Genomic DNA, 19,323 nt, shown 5'->3' with positions numbered 1-19,323 from the left:
ATGGATAAAACCAAGTCCAAGTTGGCCGCTTTCTTTGATAACGATGAGGAAGAATCCTCATTCCCAGTGCGACGGACCAAGTTATTTGCCTGTCGTGATACACTTACCAACCAGTCCTATACATTAGCAAAAGGCGGTCGACGACGCAAAGTTGACACAGTATACTGCTGGGAAAGTGCGAAAATCTAAGCGGGAGAAGGAACAAGAAGCTGCTGAGATCAGGAAACGGGAGGAGGAAGCGGATGCAGCTAAGGCTTACGCTGAATTTCTAGACGCATTTGAAGGCGAGGAGGGAAACAGGTAGCTCTTCTTACCTCTTTTTGTGTAAAGTTGCCTAACACATGAACAGGCGGAAGTCTGCTTCAACTTTTGTAAAAGCTGATTCTAAGCTTGCTTACATTCCCACCGCCGCCCAACGCTCTTCGGAACACCAGGCGCGTACTTCAGTGCCCACAAACATGATCAATAGAGTGTGTTTCAAATTTGTATTTGGAACGTTGGTTGACCTCGTCAAATCTAGTCCCCTTCACCTCCGACGTCTTCCAGACCGAAAGGGAAACGAGCAATGGATTCGTTTCTTGAAGAGATAAAGAGGTACATTCTCGCAAGGTACACATATTCTCATTTCCCCTAACATACCAATTTCAGAGAACAAGCAGAACGAGAGGCTAAATATTTACGACGCGGTACGACTGGTTGGACTTCACCCATGCTGCTGCTAACCTCATTGTTTAGGTCATGGACAGGGGAGGTCTATCACTGCAATGGCGGCATACGATGGGCAGAGTGGAAGCAAGGACAGAGGAGATCCTCAAGTGGGTCCGACTTCGTGAATCTCTGGATCAATGCGCGTTAACGAAGATGTTCTTAGACCTCCAACGTATTTGTCGCGAACTTACCGCCTCACGTTACGGAGCAAGGCTTGGGCAATTTCTTTGCCCGTGCGGGCCCCGTTGGTTCCGTATGTCTTGCGTCTATCTTTTCGACCTCGTCACTTAAAATGCCTAGGTGAAAATTATGTGGCCCCGCACAGACGGGACTGTTGGCCCAGGTGCTGACATGACCACAACGCGCAGAACCAAAAATGCTGGTCTCAGTGGATTTGTTTCTTTCATGAAAAGGAAGGACGCGGAAACCGCTCTTCGTGAATTTGACGGTTTTGATTGGGGTGGATCGGTGCTTCGTGTTGGCTGGAGTAAAGCCGTTCCGATAGCAGCAAAACCATTATACGGTAGGTTTACGAGAAATGTCACGGTTTTCAACTTTAAACGCCCGACAGTATCGAACACAAGCAAGCTGAGGGACAGCAGAAGCCCAAGTCGCAGCCGGAGTCGCTCGAGAGAGAGGCACCGTTCACCTTCACCGCGAGCCGACCGCCATCATACGTCTCGTCGTTCCAGGAGCCGATCATGGGGTCGACCACGCTCTCCGCATCGACGGGGATCATCTAGTCGACAACTCCCTTATAATAAGTCTCGAAGCCGGTCTCCGCGACGGCGGTCTCGTAGTCCCCAAAGGCTTGATGAGGACGATGTGACGGATACGTTCATACGAGCCGTGGCTGCGGAAGTCAAAGGTCACGATGCTAAATACGAAGCAGCTTTACGGGAGCGGGAGAAGGATAATCCAAAATATCGGTTCCTTCTGCGTCGAGATGTGAGTGTTGAATGTACAGTACACCCATTTGTCCTGACGAGGTCTAGCACCGACGTCATGCGTTCTACAGAGGTTTGGTCGAATCCGAGAGGTTCGCTGAGCCTGAATTTGACGATGAGGTGAGAATCTCACGTTGAAAGCAACACAAGTATAATTCATTCGGATCTCATTAGGGTTACAACTCCATTTATTCGAGTGATTCTGCTGAGGAATCGGAGCGTGAAAGGAGCCGGAAGAACGCCCTTGGCAAGCTTGCGCGGAAAAGATTTGAAGCTATGCTTCGGGCTTTGTCTGGAAAACGTGGCGAAATGGCTCGGTGTATGACGTTCAGTCTTGAACATGCGGAGGCAGCTCATGAGGTATGTCTCGCATTTCAGCATTTCACTTAAACTAAGCATACCTCTAGGTAGCAGATATCATTGTCGCCTCACTTCTTGTTGATGGGACGGCAGTCCCTCGCAAAGTCGCTCGCCTTCATTTGATTTGTGATATCCTTCACAATTCTGCTGCGCCAGTGCCTAGTGCGTGGAAATTCAGACAAGAATTTCAATCGCGTCTTGGCATCGTATTTGACCATCTTGCGAATATCTACCACTCGTTCCCCGGCCGAATTACTGCGGATATGTTCAAGAAACAAATCACAACTGTTGTGGATATCTGGGAAGATTGGATAGTCTTCCCACCTGATTTCACATCAGAACTCAGACAACGGTTAGAAGGTGCTGTAAGCGCTGCCGATAAAACGGAGCAAGCGGAAGCCGAACGGCTGCCCGCCAAGGAACTGAACCCCTCACGCTTCAAGACGAGCTCGTTCAAAATGGCGACCGAATCTGAAAACTTGGAGCCGTCGGTCCGCGGTACGGAAAGCGATGGTGAACCGATGGATGTGAGTGGTGATGAAGCTGATCGTGGGGACGTTGATGGGAAACCGGTGGAAGACATTGATGTTGACGGTATGCCGGTAGAAGACATTGATGTCGACGGTGTGCCGGTGGAAGACGTTGATGTCGACGGTGTGCCGGTGGAAGACGCTGATGTTGACGGTGTGCCGGTGGAAGACGTTGACTTAGATGGTCTGCCGGTGGATGACGTTGACGGTGTACCGGTTGATGATGACGTTGATGGGGCACTGGTTGTCGACGATAATACCAATGTCGACGGAATGCCGATTGACGATGTGGATGGCGAACCCGCTTTGGATTTTTGAACGTAATGTCACCTGGGCGCAACGTCCCAGATCAAGATGTTCTTGTAACTTTTGTTAGTCAGCTTATCGTTTCACAATCTATTTTCTTGCTGGCAGCCCATAATATTCAACAATATATTGAGTATAACCGAAAGATTGACAAATGCTCCACTAGCCGGAAAGAGGGGTGGGTGAGGCGTGCTAGTCGTGGTAACGGCGTGAACCTCGATTTCCATTAGAAGCCATTCTGATAATAGCCTCCTTAGCTGCGATAATTTCCCCTTCCGCGCCTGCGAAAGTTAAAGGTGAGTAGATAGCTTCATCAATTACAGACGGAGGGTACTAACCGATGATGACAATTGTATTGTTTTCGCGGCTGACAGTGATGTCAGCGCCCGTCTCATTCCTAAGACGAGCAACATTTGCACCCTTTGAGCCGACAATACGGGGGAACGATGACCTATCTGGCAAAGTAAGGAATCCGACATGCGACATCCGTTCCGCGCTCGCAATGGAGTCTGCAATAGCCTTTTCGGCTTTCTCGAGGCCTGCCTGGTCGCGAGCTCCGAGGGTCCAAATCGAGTCGCCTTCCTCCGCATCCTGGTAGTTTGCAATAACCTCCCACTCAATTTCTGGAGCAGCCGAATTGCCCTCAAAATCGTCAATGCGAGCAGATGGGGTCACCGTTGAGGGTGGACGCGAGGGTAGGACCAATCTTTGTGGTTGAATCGATTGATCGACTTGAACACCAAACGACTTCAAAGTTCGGAAGACTGCACCCTGCCGGGATATAACGTGATGATATTTCAAGGGTACAGCAATCTCCTTGGTGATACTTTGAGGAGACACTGATTTGATGGTTCCCTAACGAAGAGATGAGAGGCGTTGAAGGTTACGAGGGGGTACACTGACCTTAAGCTGCGCAATGGCAGCCTCACACGCGGAGCGAGATCCTGAGACCTTGACGAGATTAGCAGCATCGACGTCCACAAAGTCGGCGATGTTTTCCGCCTCCCCGACTTGATTGTAAGAGCGAGAGCCAGGAAATTGGACTTGAACATTGTATTTGGCCTGAAGATCATTCAAGTGCTGGCCACCTCGACCAATCAGAGCGCGGTGCTGGGGTGCGGGGACGTCGACGGCCAGAATAACACGGTCCCTAAGAATTGCAGCCAGTTTTTCAAGCTCAGCTTGCAATCTCGCAACGAGTTTGGGTTCTCCTCGCAGGCGGACCTCGTCCGACGGCTCACCTTGGCGAGGGCTAAGTAAATGAAAGTTGGATGAACCTTCCGTGTACAATAAATTCTTGAAACACGCACAATCTAATGAGGCCTGCTTGCAGCTTAGAATCTGATGGACCACCACAGCGGCTGACCAGCTCCTTCAAACCTTGCCCTCCCGCACCAATGAGAGAGCGGTGGAACTTGCTCTCCACAGCGACGGTAGCAGTAGCTTCCTCCACAACTTGTTCAGAAATGGCAAGGATAGCAGCCTTGGCCGCAGCTACCGCCTCCTTTGTTCCACGGACGGTAACGTTGGTCGTGTTCCCGCCATCCTCGGTAGCCTTGTCAATGTCAATCTGGGCATCTGTTTCGTCTTTGATTTCGTTTATAGATGCTCCCCCTCTCCCGAGGATGCGAGCAACAGAGCGTGTTGGAACGGTAAACTTGAGAACGTTATTAGACTCTTTTTCAAATTCAACTGCCTGTGAGGGAAAATTAAACTTTGCTCGGAAGCGGCAAGCTTGCTACTGACTTCGAGAAGCTCAGACTTCGCACCAGCGACGCCCTTCTTGCCACCCTTGATAAGGACTTCATCAGATTTCAGTTGTTCGCGGGTCTTCCCTTCAAAGTCGGCAGATTGGCGAGGAAATGTTATCTTGACCGAGTATTTCTCTTCGAGTCGGATCGCGTACTTTCCGCTCTGACCAATCAGCGAAGAGTGGTACTGAGAGGGAATTTTGAGGATCTCTGAGGTCTCATCGGCCTACGCAAAATAAACGTTCAGCTGTCGCGAGAAAGATGAATCAACATACCAGACGTTCAATCTGGGAGAGGATTCGTTTCTTGGCCTCTTCGACGTTTTCCTTGCGGCCCGTAATCTTCAGACAGGGAGCTGGTAAATATTGGTCGGACCTAGCAAAGCAAAGGAGGGTGCACCTTAACCCTTGACTTTTGGTGAACAACCTTCTTCTTTTTGCCTGTTTCCTTTTCGTCTACATCATCAGAAACATCAACTTTGACGCCAAGTTGATCCCGAAGCTTGTTGACGCCAGCGCCCTGTGCACCGACAATGCGACCCACATACTCCTTGTCGACGTCGAACTCAGTAGACTGAGGGCTGGATGTTAAGCTTCCGAGATAATTCACTACCTAGCTGAGAACTTACATAACTGTTCACAATTTCGTCATTCTTGGCATCCTCGACGATTTTGAGAATTTCTTTCACAGCTCTGTCCACGTCATCGCTGATTCCGTGAACCAATATGACATCGTCTGTGGGTTGTGCGGCCTCGTTTCCTACCTTGATTGAAAGGGTCTGGTCCTCGCCGATGATGCTGTCAAAGAAATCAGACGCCTAGCCATGATCACTAAGGGGGAAAGGCGTACGCATTCAAAGTGGTGCCGCCCTTGCCGACAACAGCCTCATGCCAGCGTTTCTCAACCGATATGACCTCAGTTTTGACATTTGCAGCGTCCTTGGCCAATTTCAAAATCTCTTTCTCGACATCGTCGAGATGCTTCTCTTTCTCATCAGGGATCAGAGAAGCGGAAGAGCTGAAAGGGTCATAAACGAGGAGGACCAGGGACGATTCGGACGATTCGGTGGGGAAATACACCTGAACGTTGTGAGCCTCGTAAAATTGTTTCAACCTAGGACACATCATGATAAACCAGCGGGAGAGTATGGAATTAGCACACACTTTTTAGCATTTTTGCCAGTGATGACTCGATGCAGAAGCCAGTCGATGGATACATCCCTCGTGCCACCAATGAGCTTTCCAAGCAATTCCGAAAGCTGTTTCACGGCGCCGTCCACAACGGACTTGTCGCCAACGATGTCAATGCTCAGTGTGGGCCCAGCCGAATTAACAGAAGGAAGAAATATGTCCACGCCTTCCTGGTTAGCTTTCAAAGTTTCCACGTAGTGAATACGCGTCATGTAAGCTGCTAGTTGTCTTGCGAGTGCTAAGGGACCGGGAAGCGGGAACTCGTGGATATACTTGGAATTTGCTTGTGTCATAACGGCGCCGAGACCTGCAGGAAGATCGGTGCTTTGACCCCAAACAATGACCTCGTCACTGATGACCTCTTCAGGAGCAACGATAACAGTACATTTGCTGTTAGTCAACACTTCTTCGGCAGCCATGCCGGTAAGAAGACGATGCTGGCGTTTGGGCAATGCGATCTTGACCGAAGTAAGGATAGTCTTAAAGGTCTCGATGGTGGACTTGATCAAGTCTACCACACGCAGGACCGCTTCACGATCGCCGGTTGCTGTGATCTCGCGTGCTGCCGCGTTCAGAGCAAGGTGGACTTCACCATCCTGCGCAGCAGTCAAGAAGTACGCCTTTCGAGCAACGACGAAGGGCAGGATGTGAACGGGGATGTCACGGACGCGCTGTGTCGACTTGGACGTCTTCGACGAGATGATTTGATTTAATAGCGCCTGCGCCTCATATATCAAGGGTTGAGGCCCGGTCAACGTGACGGGAATCGTGGGTTCTTCTTCGTCGTCGTCGTCGTCATGGGATGGTGTGACCTTGCCTGAAGCAGTTCCATTTGCATGACCATTCCCGTTGGGTGTGAGCGTATCCCTCTTAGGGATGTCAACTCTGACGCCTGTTTGGTCCCGTATTTGCTTGAGGGTTGCACCTGACAAAAAAAAATTGACAACTGTACCTCGGGAAGCATAGCACACATACCTTTAGAGCCGATGATGGAACCGATAGTAGATACTGGGGCATTGATCACCAGAGTAATCTATAAACGGAATACGGAGGTCGGATGAAATTTAAAAATAGATCAAACAACATACGACCGGACTGAGGAGAGCCAGGAGACTACGTTTCGCTTTGTCGAGTTCCTTCTGAGACTCTGCCTTGATGTGAAAGGTCGTCTGACGAGTCTTTTGGTTCCCGGAGGCTTCAAGCTTAACCTTGTACTTTGCCATAACCTGTTTCATAACCTCCCCTAGCGTTGCGGTTTTACCATCTTTTCCAGCATTGGACAAGTCGATCGCCGAAAGAGTGAACGAGTCCACGAAGATGGGTTGTTTGCTTACACTAGGTGTAATACGGGGACCAGCGCTCCAAGCGGAGCGGGCGGGTACAGCTGGGGCTCGGGCAGCTGGAGCCAAAGAGGGGAAAGCAGCCTCAGATTCGGTGTCCAACTCCGGACGAGCCTGCTGGGCCTTGGGCTTCGCTGGAGTGGATTCGGACAACGAAGGAAAAGGGTCTGGTGCTCCTTCTAGCTCGTGTTTTTTCTGTGCAAGAGTTAGTAAATGGTTGGGACCTTGAAGGGTGGGCAACGTACTTGAAGGTCGGCTGCTGAGAGAGCCATGCTGTGCGGATGACGGGTGTCCTGAGAGCGAAGAGCCTTTTGACGGGGGAGAGACCTGTGCCACAGAGATCGTTACAGCTCCAGAAGGAATAAAGACGTGGTCAAGACGTGGTATGCGTTCAACTTGGGTCCAACAAATTATCTGCCCAACAAATTATCATAGGACGACCGTGGGACTTTCTACGTATTGACGTGGCATCAAGAACCATCATGAGTCAATGACAACCTCAAACGCCTTCAATCAGATTTAAACCTATTTAAACTCTTTCGTCATAACCTTCTCTGAACCTTCTCTGAACCTTCTCAACAAGTTTATCTCTTCTAACATGAAAATTACTCAAGTACGACTTTGTGTGCTTTGTTTGAAATGAGTGGCGCAGCCAAACAAACCGCGGTCATGTGGCGCTCTCTGGACGCTCTTTAACTCTTATGAACACGAGGTAACAACTCTGCACCTCCAGCACCATCATGAGTCTTCTTCCGCTTTTTCTTGCCATTCTTCTCAGCGTGCATGGTTTACGAAAGAAATCTCTCTCGCCATCTGGTGCTGTAACAGCCTTCGTAATTGGTTTTCTCACAATGGCAGGCGGTCTTCGAATGTTTGGGGTCGCTTTAATTGGTTTCTACCTCATTGGCAGTCGAGCAACAAAATGTCAGTATGTATACGATAATAGACCTACGAACAACACTGAAGCAGTGGTTTTATTAGATGGGAAAGAGAAGAAGACAAAGCTTGAGGAAAGTTATCAAGAAGGTGGGTACAGAACCGGATGGCAGGTCCTGAGCAACAGTGCCGCCGCAGTTGCAGCGGCTTTCACCTGGAATTCGGTCTTCGTACCGGGAAGCATTCATGCAAACATGGCGACAATTCTCGGGCTACATACCGGCAAGATGCTTGGGTTAACAAACCCCATGATCTACGATGGTGCTTGGTGTCCTCTTGACGCCAGCATCTCGAATGGATGGAGCAGAGCATTAGTTCTTGCTGCGCTTGGGTGAGTGGTTGGCAGAACTGTGGAAATACAAGAAGTCACGCAATCGTAGACATTTTGCCTGTTGCTTGGGGGACACCCTGGGATCGGAACTCGGTATCCTTTCGGACTCACCGCCCCGACTAGTCACAACATTTAAACGTGTCCCCCCGGGAACCAATGGGGCAATGTCTTTGGGTGGAACATTGGCCTCCGTTGTTGGAGGGGCCATAGTCGGGGCCTTAATGGGGATAAGCCTGACATTGGAGAATGTACAATGCTCTCCAAAGGAAGTTTTGACAACAATGATTGTGCTAGGGATGGTTGGTGGAGGGATTGGAAGTCTGGTAAGTTTTCTTATACAATTTGTGGGAACGGAAGCTAACAGAGAGTCGTAGATTGATTCCGTGATGGGAGCGACGATTCAGCGGACTCGGTACTCTACGGCGAAGAAGATGGTTCTTCAAGACGGAAGCACGTTCGGTGGAGATATCAAGATTATCAGCGGATGGAACCTTTTGACAAACAACCAGGTGAACTTGTTATCCAGCGTGATTTGTGCGGCCCTATTGCTATCCACTTGACGTCACATGACGTAACGATGTAAATTATTTGATTTCAATCTATTTCAATACATTGCCCTATCGGGCGTTCCACCAAAAGTTCCTTCCATCTCTTTTTCTCTCTCCCCCCTATGTCGGACGATAAACGCGACATCCACAACCCCATCCTCTTCGAATGTGCTTGGGAGGTGGCGAACAAGGTTGGCGGCATCTACACCGTCATCAAAACAAAAGTACCTGTTACCGTCTCCGAGTATGGCGATAGGTACTGCCTTATCGGTCCTTTGTCCTACAAGACGGCCCCTATGGAGGTTGAAGCAGAGGAGCCTAAAGATGTTCATCTGGCCGCTACTCTCGAATCTATGCGGCTTCAGGGCGTCAAGGCCTTGTACGGTCGATGGCTCATTGAAGGCAACCCCCATGTCCTGCTTTTCGACACCGGCAGCATGTATTCCAAGCTGGATGAATGGAAGGGTGACTTGTGGAATTTGGCTGGAATCCCTAGCCCTCCGAATGATCATGAAACAAATGAAACCATCGTCTTTGGTTACTTGGTTGCGTGGTTTCTTGGTGAAGTCAGTCTGTTTTACCCCGCCCCCTTCACCCCTGATTGACCTGTACTTCCGATTCTAGTACGTGGCCCGTCAACTGACCATCGCCGTTGTAGCACACTTTCATGAATGGCAAGCTGGCCTCGCAATACCCCTATGTCGAAAACGACACATCGACGTCACCACTGTTTTCACAACACACGCGACCCTCCTTGGTCGATACCTTTGCGCAGGCTCAGTTGATTTTTACAATAACTTACAGTATTTTGACGTGGATCACGAGGCCGGTAAACGAGGAATTTATCATCGTTACTGCATCGAACGGTCTGCAACCCATTGTGCAGATGTGTTCACGACAGTCTCCCACATCACCGCCTACGAGAGTGAGCATTTGCTCAAGAGAAAGCCAGACGGCGTGCTTCCAAACGGCTTGAATGTTGTCAAATTCCAAGCGATGCACGAGTTCCAGAACTTACACTCAACGAGCAAATCAAAAATCAACGAATTCGTCAGGGGTCACTTCTACGGACATTATGATTTTGATTTAGATAACACTCTCTACGTAAGTTTTCCTTCTATTTCTACACCCATTTCTTATTGTCTCCTAGATGTTCACGGCTGGACGTTATGAGTATCGGAATAAAGGAGTGGATATGTTTATCGAGTCTCTTGCTCGTGCGTGGTCCCTGCACCCCAGTGCGATTTCCTCATATCCTCTCATCAGGGTTGAATTACCGTCTCCAAAAGGCCGGTTCTACGGTCACTGTTGTTGCGTTCATCATTATGCCCGCCACCACCCATTCCTACACCGTTGAGGCTCTCAAAGGCCAAGCCGTTACCAAACAATTACGAGATACAGTGACCGAGATACAAAACAGAGTGGGCGCTCGATTATTCGACCACGCAGCTCGATTCCACGGGTCCGTGTTGAACATATTTTTTTGTTTTTTGTTTTTGCTTGGCCTGACATCTCCCCAGTGAACAGAAGACGATTCCCACACCCGACGAATTGCTTTCTGAAGAAGATCAAGTGTTACTAAAGCGCCGTATATTTGCCTTGAAGCGCAATTCTTTACCGCCCATCGTGACTCATAACATGGCTGACGACGCCAGCGATCCTATTCTCAACCAAATCCGCAGGGTGAAGCTTTTTAACAATAGCAGCGATCGTGTCAAGATTGTCTTCCACCCAGATTTTTTGAATAGCAACAACCCCATTCTCGGTCTGGATTACGAAGAGTTTGTTCGCGGCTGCCATCTCGGTGTGTTCCCGAGTTACTATGAGCCATGGGGATACACTCCCGCAGAATGCACCGTTGTAAGTTCCCTGTCGACTTGACTGCCCTTGTGAAAGGAATCACACTGATTGTTCGATAGATGGGCATCCCGTCTATCACCACTAACCTATCTGGATTTGGCTGCTTCATGCAAGATCTTATCGAGCACCCTGAAGATGAAGGCTGTTATATTGTGGACCGACGCATGCAATCCGTTGAAGACTCCGTCAACCAACTTACTGATAACATGTTCAAATTCACGCAAAAAACTCGCAGACAACGTATCAACCAACGGAACCGTGTCGAACGACTCAGTCCATTACTTGACTGGAAAAACCTTGGTATAGAATACAGCAAGGCTCGTCAACTAGCTCTCAGGCGCGCATATCCTGATGCATTCTACGGCGGTGATGGTGAAGAGGCGTACGGAGAGAGCTTCGGCGAGGGTATGGAAAGAATGAAACCTAGCAGTGTACCCGCAAGTCCCAGGTTGAGGGGCATGGCGACGCCTGGAGACATGGGTACATTAACAGAAGATGTATGTGGTTACAGTTCCCTCCGATGTCCCTTTTTGACGACAACCCAGATGCAGGCCCTCAACACGAGCGATTATCGGGGCTACAATTGGCCAGGCGCCCATGAGGACGAGGAGGATTCGTATCCATTGTACGTGGCATTACGCTGACTTGACGATGGAATCTGACGGATGGACCCATGAACAGCCCTCTTGTGATGAAAGTGCGTTCGCGGTCAGGTTCGGTTATGAGCGGAGCGAGCACACCTGGCGGAGGAGCCTTCAAGAGTCTCAGTGAAGGAGACTTGAAAAAAGCAGACGCCGCACTAAGCCAGGTTAATGGCAGCGGGATTGCGGCCTATTGATGCTGAACTGCAGTGGATGGACTTCACTACTAGAAATATTTACTTGATTTGTCTTTAGAGAATTGCTTCCGTTTTCACATATATTCCATTAGTCACGTGTACATCTAAGCAATGTAAATTGACCACGACACACTACCGACTTTATTCCTTTCGTTTCTACTGTCTGCTACGAGCAGACATACCGTCGTTACCGCCAATCTAATGAAACCAATATGTCGGATTTACCAAATTGCGCTTGTTTTCCAGGTTTTTGGCTGGTCGGCGCAGGCCAACGACCTATTCTTGTCCGACACCTTGGTTAGAAAAGGGCAGCTACAAGATGTACTCGAGCATCAGCCTGCTAAGGTTCCGTCGTGCAAAAATGCGGTGGTACGTTCATTTGAAGTGGCTTCTACAGCAAATTGATTGATTTTACTGCAGCTGACTGGCCCAATTGAAACCACTACATGCGACTACGAGACAGTGGAGAGTGTCAACGACGACCTCTTCGGCAACCTTTCGCGCCTTGTCCGAATGCCGTTCTTTAGATTCTTTCAGGTGTGCAAATTGGTTTTTTTTGGCAATACGGAGGCAATCAACAATGCATTAGGTGGATCTATACAGAGAATGCCCCTTTTGGCCAGACCATGGCTCGTGTAGTGACCCAGGGTGTGCAATAACAACAGTCGATGAGGTCAGTGCCCTGTTCCCCCATTGGTAAGTTATCCAATAGCATTGTAGAGCGATGTGCCAGAGAAGTGGCGAGCCGAAACTCTGAGCAAAGTGGATCCTTCATCAAGAGATACAGTACGTACCGCTTCATTGACTCAAACTCCCATTCGCCGTTTCTAATTTTTTTTAAAACCTCTTAGCTCCATCAGTTGCCAGGTTGTTATTACCGGGACTCCGATTTTTGTTTTTTGGACGACAATACCGGTGCGAAGCTGTTCTCCTTTTTTTTTCTGAAACGGTTTACAAACACTTGAATGAAGAGGGGGATTATTTTGACCTACAGCTGGTTCCCGAACGGTACACAGGGTACTCAGGCCCCGATGCTCATCGGGTTTGGCGTTCTATATATGAAGAGAATTGCTTTGGACTCTCTGAGCTCAGCCTTATGACCGGGAAATCACCCGCCCCTGTATCCCTCCCGGATACTATGATCGAATCATTGCACGAGAATGAGCAAGTTTCTGATCCCCACTGCCTCGAGAAGCGAGTCTATTACAAGGTTATATCTGGTGCGTCATCAGACTTAGGATTTCTGTTTTTTTACAACCAATCTTTGATAGGTCTACATGCTTCTATCTCGACACACATTTGCCATGAGCATCTTAATCAGAAGACGGGAGAATGGGTGTGTGGAACGTCTCTGTGGCTTTTCAACGTGACACTCAATAATTTTCATTAGGGACCAAATCTAGCTTGTTTCATTGACAAGGTTGTTTCTCACCCAGAACGGTTACAATATATCTACTTCAACACCATCCTTATGCTTCGCGCTGTCGCTCGGCTTGGACCCTACTTGTCGGTGTACGACTATTGCTCTTCGGGAAAGCACGATGATGACGCAGAAACATTGGCAATACTATCAAAAGTAATAGCCGTTGCCAAAAATGCAGGCAAATTCAATGAAAAAGTGCTTTTCCGCGGAGAGAACGCGAATGTGCGGCACCTGCCTCTTGCCTCAAAGTTTTGGCTGAGCGACAGATTTCTGCTTACAGGTATTGAAAGAGGAATTCAAGACACATTTCCGCAACGTTACGCGCATCATGGATTGCGTCGGCTGCGACAAGTGCCGTCTCTGGGGAAAAGTGCAGACCACTGGCGTGGCCACGGCCCTAAAAATTCTGTTCGAACTTGACGAGCAGGCTTTGGAGTAGGTTCAGTTTATAAGTCGCCACTCATACTTCACTCAATATACGTTTAGCCCTCACGCGAATTCGAACCTTCTTCATCGTTCAGAAGTTGTTGCTATGATAAACACGCTGTTCCGATTCAGCGAAAGCCTAAAGTTTTACGACGACTTTAGACGTATGTGGCAGACAACCGGCTCATCAAATTCTGAGAAAAGTCCGCTTGATGCCGATAAAACACTTCTCCATGTGGGTCTTCACTCTGACTGGTAATGATGCGTTCAATGACATTATTCACACTAGACCATACCCTCCCCTTCCGCCAACGAGGACAATTTAAACCCTTTTGACCAAGGGATGTTCCGCTTTGCTTCTCTATTCCGGATCTGCAAAAGCAATACCGTTGATTGCCTAGCATTATTCCTGAAGGCATTCCAGACATGGCTTGGTAAGTTGCTATCAGCTTTCCGACCGTCTGGAAAAGAAAACGGGCCATCTGGAGCACAATATGGGGAACTCTAACTAATGTATACCATCTGTAATATCTATTGGTTATCTGTCCCGATCTCACAAAAGATGAGGTGAAGTCGATTGAGTGACCTTCATCACGTCTGATTCATCGTCGTCGCCCTTCAACCGCGCAATAACTGCCACTGCAGCACTCCATTTCAGGACTACTGCAACTATATGTTACGTTAAGATTGTTGGATGATTTCCCGGCCCAGCGAGTATAGCGATGCGTTTCATTACATCGGCTTGTAGAATGGTACTTAGCCAAGTGGTCATTACATAGCTCAAAGGCAATGAGATCAAACTTGTCACCAATTGGATTGGGATAATATGAGCAAAATGGGATCGATATCGTCGCTAGTCGGGAGCCTGTTGAATTCGCGCCAGTCACCAGTCAAGAGGCATACATTGCCAGAGTGCCCAATGTTATCAGAACGTTGTCAAGTTTGTATGACCAGAACGCACTACGGCTTGAAAGCCACTTGTTTTCGTTCCCAAACTTCCCCTCTTCCCAAAAAGACGATGTCGGTCGATGTACTATTTCCCTCGACGACCTAAAGGCAAAAGTTAAAACCGTGCATTGGCAATTACCTTATGTAGGAGTGGGTTGTCAATGTGGTTGGTGAAGCAGTGCAAAGGAAACGTGACTGAGATCATTTTACCTGGAACATCCCTTCTACTCCTCTCACGCTGAACATCTGCAATCGTTTCCAACGAGCTTTCTTTCCTTCGTCCATGAGTCGTCCTCAAGAATGATCATCCTCGATGGAGAAGCAGATCGTCAGGCAAAGCTTGACTCTTTTTCCGGTCCCACCATCCGACATCCAGAAAGGGCCGCAACGCGCTCTTTCTCCACACTACCCGACTACGATACCTCAGAAGCACAGCACAGAAGCTTCACAAAGCCACCACCAACCATCTTTGACTCCAAGTTCTGGCGGGCGGCCCTCTATGCTCTAGTCGTGTACATTATCTTGTCTGCGGTGATCGGTATTCCGCTGGTCGTTCTGGTACGCATTCACCGATGCATCTTATAATCATCCCATGATGTTATTGTTACCCCCAGAAATCCAAAGGCAAGGAGGATAATTGGCCTCAAGGGCCTCCCACAGGCTCAATATGGACTGTCAACGATCTCAATCCGCCAGCACCTCTGCAACTTGCCGGTTCTGGGAGCATGATGATTGGGGAAAACGCCACATGCAACAAGTGGAATGTGCTATCACAAAATGCTTCTTCTTCTCTTTTTACTGTTACGTATGTATGGCCTTCAAGTCTCGTTTTTCCACAATTAACACTCGTTCAGGTCGCAATTTCAGCTTGACCCGACAGATTTGATCACCATTCGTTCAAATATTTCCTACGGTACTGATCACATGGATGGGCTGACAGGGTCACTATTGGTGGACGTCAATTCAGACTCAAAGACAGGAGACGTCTTATTCAAGCTTGAATTGCAATCATCAAGTTTGGACCTTCGTCAGAGAGCGACCGTGTGCTTCAGTGATTCGGGAGATAGCAGGGGCCTTTCTATTTATGCAAGTTTTTTTCGCGTCGTTTTTATGGTGAACATGACACATAACATTTGTCCTACAGATTCCAAGCAATCTGACCACTCAAGATATCCTCTCGTTCAACATCCACGTATCACTTCCACAGACTTCATCATCAACAATTGACAATTTCGTCACCTATCTGCCGCTGTTTTCGCAGTCCTTTGGCGACTTTAGGAAACACGGAAAATTCAATCAAATTAATATAGAAGGCGCGAGTCAAAATATCAGCTGCCAGGTAGGACGATGATATTCTGTAGATGCATGCCGCTGACTACTTCCTGTGTATCTAGTTCATGCGTGCCTCTCAGATATCTGTGAAAAACAAGCTTGCGCCAATTGAAGGCACCTTCAATGTCACGGATACTCTGACCCTTGACACAATTAAAGGGTAAGACTCCACCTTTACAATCAGTGCCTATCGATTTTTATAATTATCCATACAACAAGCTCTATTGACGCAAACATCACCCTCATCCAATTACCAACGTGCCCGAAGCCAACACTTCTGAGTCTAGACACAGGTCTCAGGTCTGTTGTGTATCCCCTTCTTTCTTGCATCGTTCGAACGTTCTTTATGATAGCGGGATCAATGCTCGAGTGACATTATTGGCCCCTCCCGGAAACTCTTCGCAACCACAGCCGCCCTCCGCTTTCGTCGTTCACGTCAAAACTTTTAGTGGCCCTGTAAACCTTGACATAACACACGACAAGTTAACTCCCTCCTCCGCTCTCCAAGTTCAAGTCCAAAATGATATGGCACCATCAACTATTGCTCTTGACGCTAAATTCCAGGGGGCCTTCAGCTTACTCACAAAACTTGGACAGATCTCCATCAGTGATTTCTTGCAATCTCAGCGTGACGACCCGACTGGAGGCAATAGAACGCGAACACTTGTTTATGATCAGATTTATGTGAACAAAGCTCTCGGATGGGTTGGGTGGGGTCCAAGAGTGTCAGCACCACGGGAGATGCAGGGGTACTTGGATGTTGCCTCTTCCCTCAGTCCTATTACACTGAATTTTGGATCATAACCGTGACACTTCGTTTGGGACGATGTATTATTTGACTACCGTACAAGGTATTTATATGTATTGCTAATGCAAGCCTAGGCTTTTGAGATCGAATCATGTAAAGGATGCAATACGGCCAAGCGGGAGTCCATGATCACAACCAAATCACAACATATCATTGTGGCGATTGTAGAAGACAATAATATGTTGGTCTTGGGTTCTTGGGTTCTTGGGAAACGTCGGACCCCGATAATCCTGCAAAAGTTAGTAGACACTGATTTTGGCCATATTTGGAGTTTTTGTCCGGACTTTTTTTACGCTTTCTAGAGCCCCTTCAACAGATTTTGTCCGGATTTCGGTTATCTAACCTTTTCGGTCATGCGGATGACCAGCGGACTCAGCGGATTACGGTGATTTTCCGCTATTGCGTGATTGTGACCACATCCCTTCAAATGCTTGCGTGTTTCTGGAAAATGGAAACCCTCAAAAAGAGCAATCACAAAGCGATACGATACCCCTTTAAAAATCTCAAGTCTCCTTGACATTCATCCATAGCTCTCTTAACATGGCCAACGCCGCTCACGGTGGTATCCTCAAAGTAAAGTACCTTGCAAGACTGGTTTGGAGGGTCTTCTCAACTGTTGGCTCCATAGGACCTAGTAGCCAGAGACGATGCTATCTCATCGCACCTCCGGGAAGAAGCTTTTACCCTACCTGATATAGTCTTGACAGAGGTCAGTCACTTCTTCCTTCTTTCCCTATATATCTGAACGTCTGGAATGTAGCGCCAACTATGTGATCTAGAGCTCATCATCAACGGTGGTTTTAGCCCTCTAGAAGGTTTTATGAACGAAAAAGATTATCAGAGGTGAATGTTGACCCTATTTTATGCCCCACTTGCTCTCAAAAACTTTGCTAGTGTCGTCGACACCCTCCGTTTGGCGGACGGCACATTATTCCCCATCCCAATCACCCTAGATATATCTAAAGAAGACATCGACCGGCTTAGTCTTGCTCCCGGTGTCCGCGTCGCATTACGAGACCCACGTGACGACCAGGCGCTTGCAATTATTACAGGTACATTGGGATTTTCCTATTCTCTGCCGAAAGCTGAAGAGGTCATTCCCACTGTTTTTTAGTGGATGATATATACACGCCAGACCGCGTGAAGGAAGCGATACAAGTTTTCGGGGCTGACGACCCAGCTCATCCTTCCGTTGCATATCTTCGCAATCGTGTACAAGACTTTTACATTGGTGGGAAGGTGCAAGCCATTCAATCACCCTCACATTTCGATTATGTTGCCCTCCGTTGTAAGCTCCCGAGCACATGAAGGCCAATCTGGCGCTGACTATGTGGCAGACACCCCCTCGGAATTGCGCTCCCACTTCAAGAAGCTTGCATGGAGAAAAGTTGTCGCTTTCCAGACACGCAATCCAATGCACAGGGCGCACCGTGAACTTACGGTCAGGGCAGCCAGGCAACGCCAAGCTGTAGGTTGTCACGATTCGCGTTCGTAGCTCATTTTTGACGTCTTTCCGCAGAATGTTCTTATTCATCCGGTCGTTGGCCTGACAAAACCGGGCGATGTTGACCATTACACCCGTGTTCGTGTTTATCAAGCTATCATGCAAAAATACCCCAATGGCATGGGTCATCTTGCCCTTTTACCCCTTGCTATGCGTATGGCGGGACCACGAGAAGCAGTCTGGCATGCTATTATACGGAAGAACTACGGAGCAACTCATTTCATTGTTGGCCGCGATCACGCTGGACCCGGTAAAAACTCGCAAGGGAAGGATTTCTATGGGCCTTATGATGCTCAGGATCTCGTCATCAAGTATCACGATGAACTTCAAATCGAGATGGTGCCCTTTCAACAGATGACATACATTCCTTCGACGGATGAATATCAACCAGCGGACGAGGTACCCAGAGGCGTTCAAACGTTGGACATATCGGGAACAGAACTGCGAAAACGTTTAAGGACGGGTGCGCCAATACCAGACTGGTTCAGCTACGAGTAAAGCACTTCTTAACTTACGTTATCTCACGAGCTAAACTTTTCTTCTAGCGCCGTTGTTAAAGTTCTCCGTGAAAGCTACCCTCCTAGGCACAAACAAGGATTTGTGCTGTTTCTAACTGGTCTTCACAACTCTGGGAAAGACGCCATCGCCAAAGCCCTTCAAGTGACATTGAATCAACAAGGTGGACGTAGTGTTTCGCTCCTTCTCGGCGAAACGGTACGACAAGAACTCTCGCCAAGTATGTCTATTATTATGTTTTTCAATCCTTCGCTTAACACGTCTTCCCCCCCAGAACTCGGTTTTTCCGCGGAAGATCGTCACGAAAATGTTCATCGCATCGCATACGTATCCGCAGAACTCGCTCGAGCTGGTGCTGCAGTAATAGCTGCCCCAATCGCTCCGTATGAACGGTCCCGCGAGCTTGCGCGACAGACGGTACTGCAATCCGCTGGTGCGGGTGGAAACTTTTTCTTGATTCATGTCGCCACACCTCTTGAGCATTGCGAGAAGACGGATCGTAGGGGCTTATACACTCGAGCACGTCTAGGCGAGATCACAGGGTTTACTGGGGTTGACGACCCGTACGAAGCGCCAGAGCATGCAGAATTAACAGTAGATGTGACGAAGCAAAGTATACCAGAGATTGTCCACAGCATTATTCTCCTGCTAGAAACAGGATCACTACTCTAGATCTAGACATTATTTATCTCACAATGTAATTTATTGATTTTGTAGAAAC

At 48.4% G+C, this 19,323-nt stretch overlaps 7 protein-coding genes across 7 annotated transcripts; 6 read left to right on the top strand and 1 right to left on the bottom strand.

The window, feature by feature from the left end:
- LACBIDRAFT_313806 (uncharacterized protein) lies at positions 1-2,863 on the top strand (the record flags this gene model as incomplete). The annotated part of the gene is made up of 11 exons (XM_001877759.1): positions 1-66; positions 128-300; positions 350-470; positions 521-594; positions 649-686; positions 736-815; positions 872-961; positions 1,009-1,656; positions 1,704-1,775; positions 1,830-2,015; positions 2,063-2,863. The coding sequence occupies 11 exons, from the start codon at positions 1-3 to the stop codon at positions 2,861-2,863; spliced, it is 2,349 nt and encodes a 782-aa protein (XP_001877794.1).
- A 321-nt stretch (positions 2,864-3,184) lies between these two features.
- Positions 3,185-7,404, bottom strand: LACBIDRAFT_232126 (uncharacterized protein; the record flags this gene model as incomplete). The annotated part of the gene is made up of 12 exons (XM_001877389.1): positions 3,185-3,690; positions 3,712-4,103; positions 4,162-4,547; positions 4,598-4,828; positions 4,878-4,943; positions 5,008-5,175; positions 5,231-5,399; positions 5,452-5,715; positions 5,766-6,717; positions 6,768-6,825; positions 6,881-7,327; positions 7,378-7,404. The coding sequence occupies 12 exons, from the start codon at positions 7,402-7,404 to the stop codon at positions 3,185-3,187; spliced, it is 3,666 nt and encodes a 1,221-aa protein (XP_001877424.1).
- A 468-nt stretch (positions 7,405-7,872) lies between these two features.
- Positions 7,873-8,959, top strand: LACBIDRAFT_313804 (uncharacterized protein; the record flags this gene model as incomplete). The annotated part of the gene is made up of 3 exons (XM_001877758.1): positions 7,873-8,399; positions 8,449-8,722; positions 8,774-8,959. The coding sequence occupies 3 exons, from the start codon at positions 7,873-7,875 to the stop codon at positions 8,957-8,959; spliced, it is 987 nt and encodes a 328-aa protein (XP_001877793.1).
- A 110-nt stretch (positions 8,960-9,069) lies between these two features.
- Positions 9,070-11,800, top strand: LACBIDRAFT_189159 (glycogen synthase; the record flags this gene model as incomplete). The annotated part of the gene is made up of 8 exons (XM_001877757.1): positions 9,070-9,513; positions 9,572-10,051; positions 10,098-10,164; positions 10,214-10,413; positions 10,478-10,807; positions 10,867-11,304; positions 11,353-11,432; positions 11,489-11,800. The coding sequence occupies 8 exons, from the start codon at positions 9,070-9,072 to the stop codon at positions 11,643-11,645; spliced, it is 2,196 nt and encodes a 731-aa protein (XP_001877792.1). The 3' UTR covers positions 11,646-11,800.
- Positions 11,801-11,846: 46 nt separating this feature from the next.
- LACBIDRAFT_313802 (uncharacterized protein) lies at positions 11,847-14,002 on the top strand (the record flags this gene model as incomplete). The annotated part of the gene is made up of 11 exons (XM_001877756.1): positions 11,847-12,014; positions 12,066-12,182; positions 12,235-12,318; positions 12,366-12,431; positions 12,497-12,560; positions 12,617-12,865; positions 12,917-12,981; positions 13,036-13,290; positions 13,349-13,503; positions 13,555-13,729; positions 13,784-14,002. 11 exons carry the CDS (start codon positions 11,847-11,849, stop codon positions 14,000-14,002), a joined length of 1,617 nt encoding a protein of 538 aa, XP_001877791.1.
- Positions 14,003-14,742: 740 nt separating this feature from the next.
- Positions 14,743-16,669, top strand: LACBIDRAFT_293121 (uncharacterized protein; the record flags this gene model as incomplete). Its single annotated transcript, XM_001877755.1, has 7 exons — positions 14,743-15,000; positions 15,057-15,247; positions 15,297-15,483; positions 15,587-15,781; positions 15,837-15,934; positions 15,994-16,074; positions 16,128-16,669. 7 exons carry the CDS (start codon positions 14,743-14,745, stop codon positions 16,576-16,578), a joined length of 1,461 nt encoding a protein of 486 aa, XP_001877790.1. The 3' UTR covers positions 16,579-16,669.
- A 424-nt stretch (positions 16,670-17,093) lies between these two features.
- On the top strand, positions 17,094-19,274 carry LACBIDRAFT_183631 (uncharacterized protein; the record flags this gene model as incomplete). Its single annotated transcript, XM_001877754.1, has 9 exons — positions 17,094-17,155; positions 17,211-17,291; positions 17,343-17,425; positions 17,477-17,634; positions 17,697-17,870; positions 17,920-18,050; positions 18,102-18,580; positions 18,632-18,822; positions 18,877-19,274. The coding sequence occupies exons 1-9, from the start codon at positions 17,123-17,125 to the stop codon at positions 19,272-19,274; spliced, it is 1,728 nt and encodes a 575-aa protein (XP_001877789.1). The 5' UTR covers positions 17,094-17,122.
- Between the last annotated feature and the right edge of the window lie 49 nt (positions 19,275-19,323).

Source organism: Laccaria bicolor, genomic scaffold, assembly GCF_000143565.1.
Source record: "Laccaria bicolor S238N-H82 LACBIscaffold_5 genomic scaffold, whole genome shotgun sequence".
Classification (NCBI taxonomy): domain Eukaryota; kingdom Fungi; phylum Basidiomycota; class Agaricomycetes; order Agaricales; family Hydnangiaceae; genus Laccaria; species Laccaria bicolor.
This window is presented reverse-complemented; position numbering and strand designations above follow the sequence as displayed.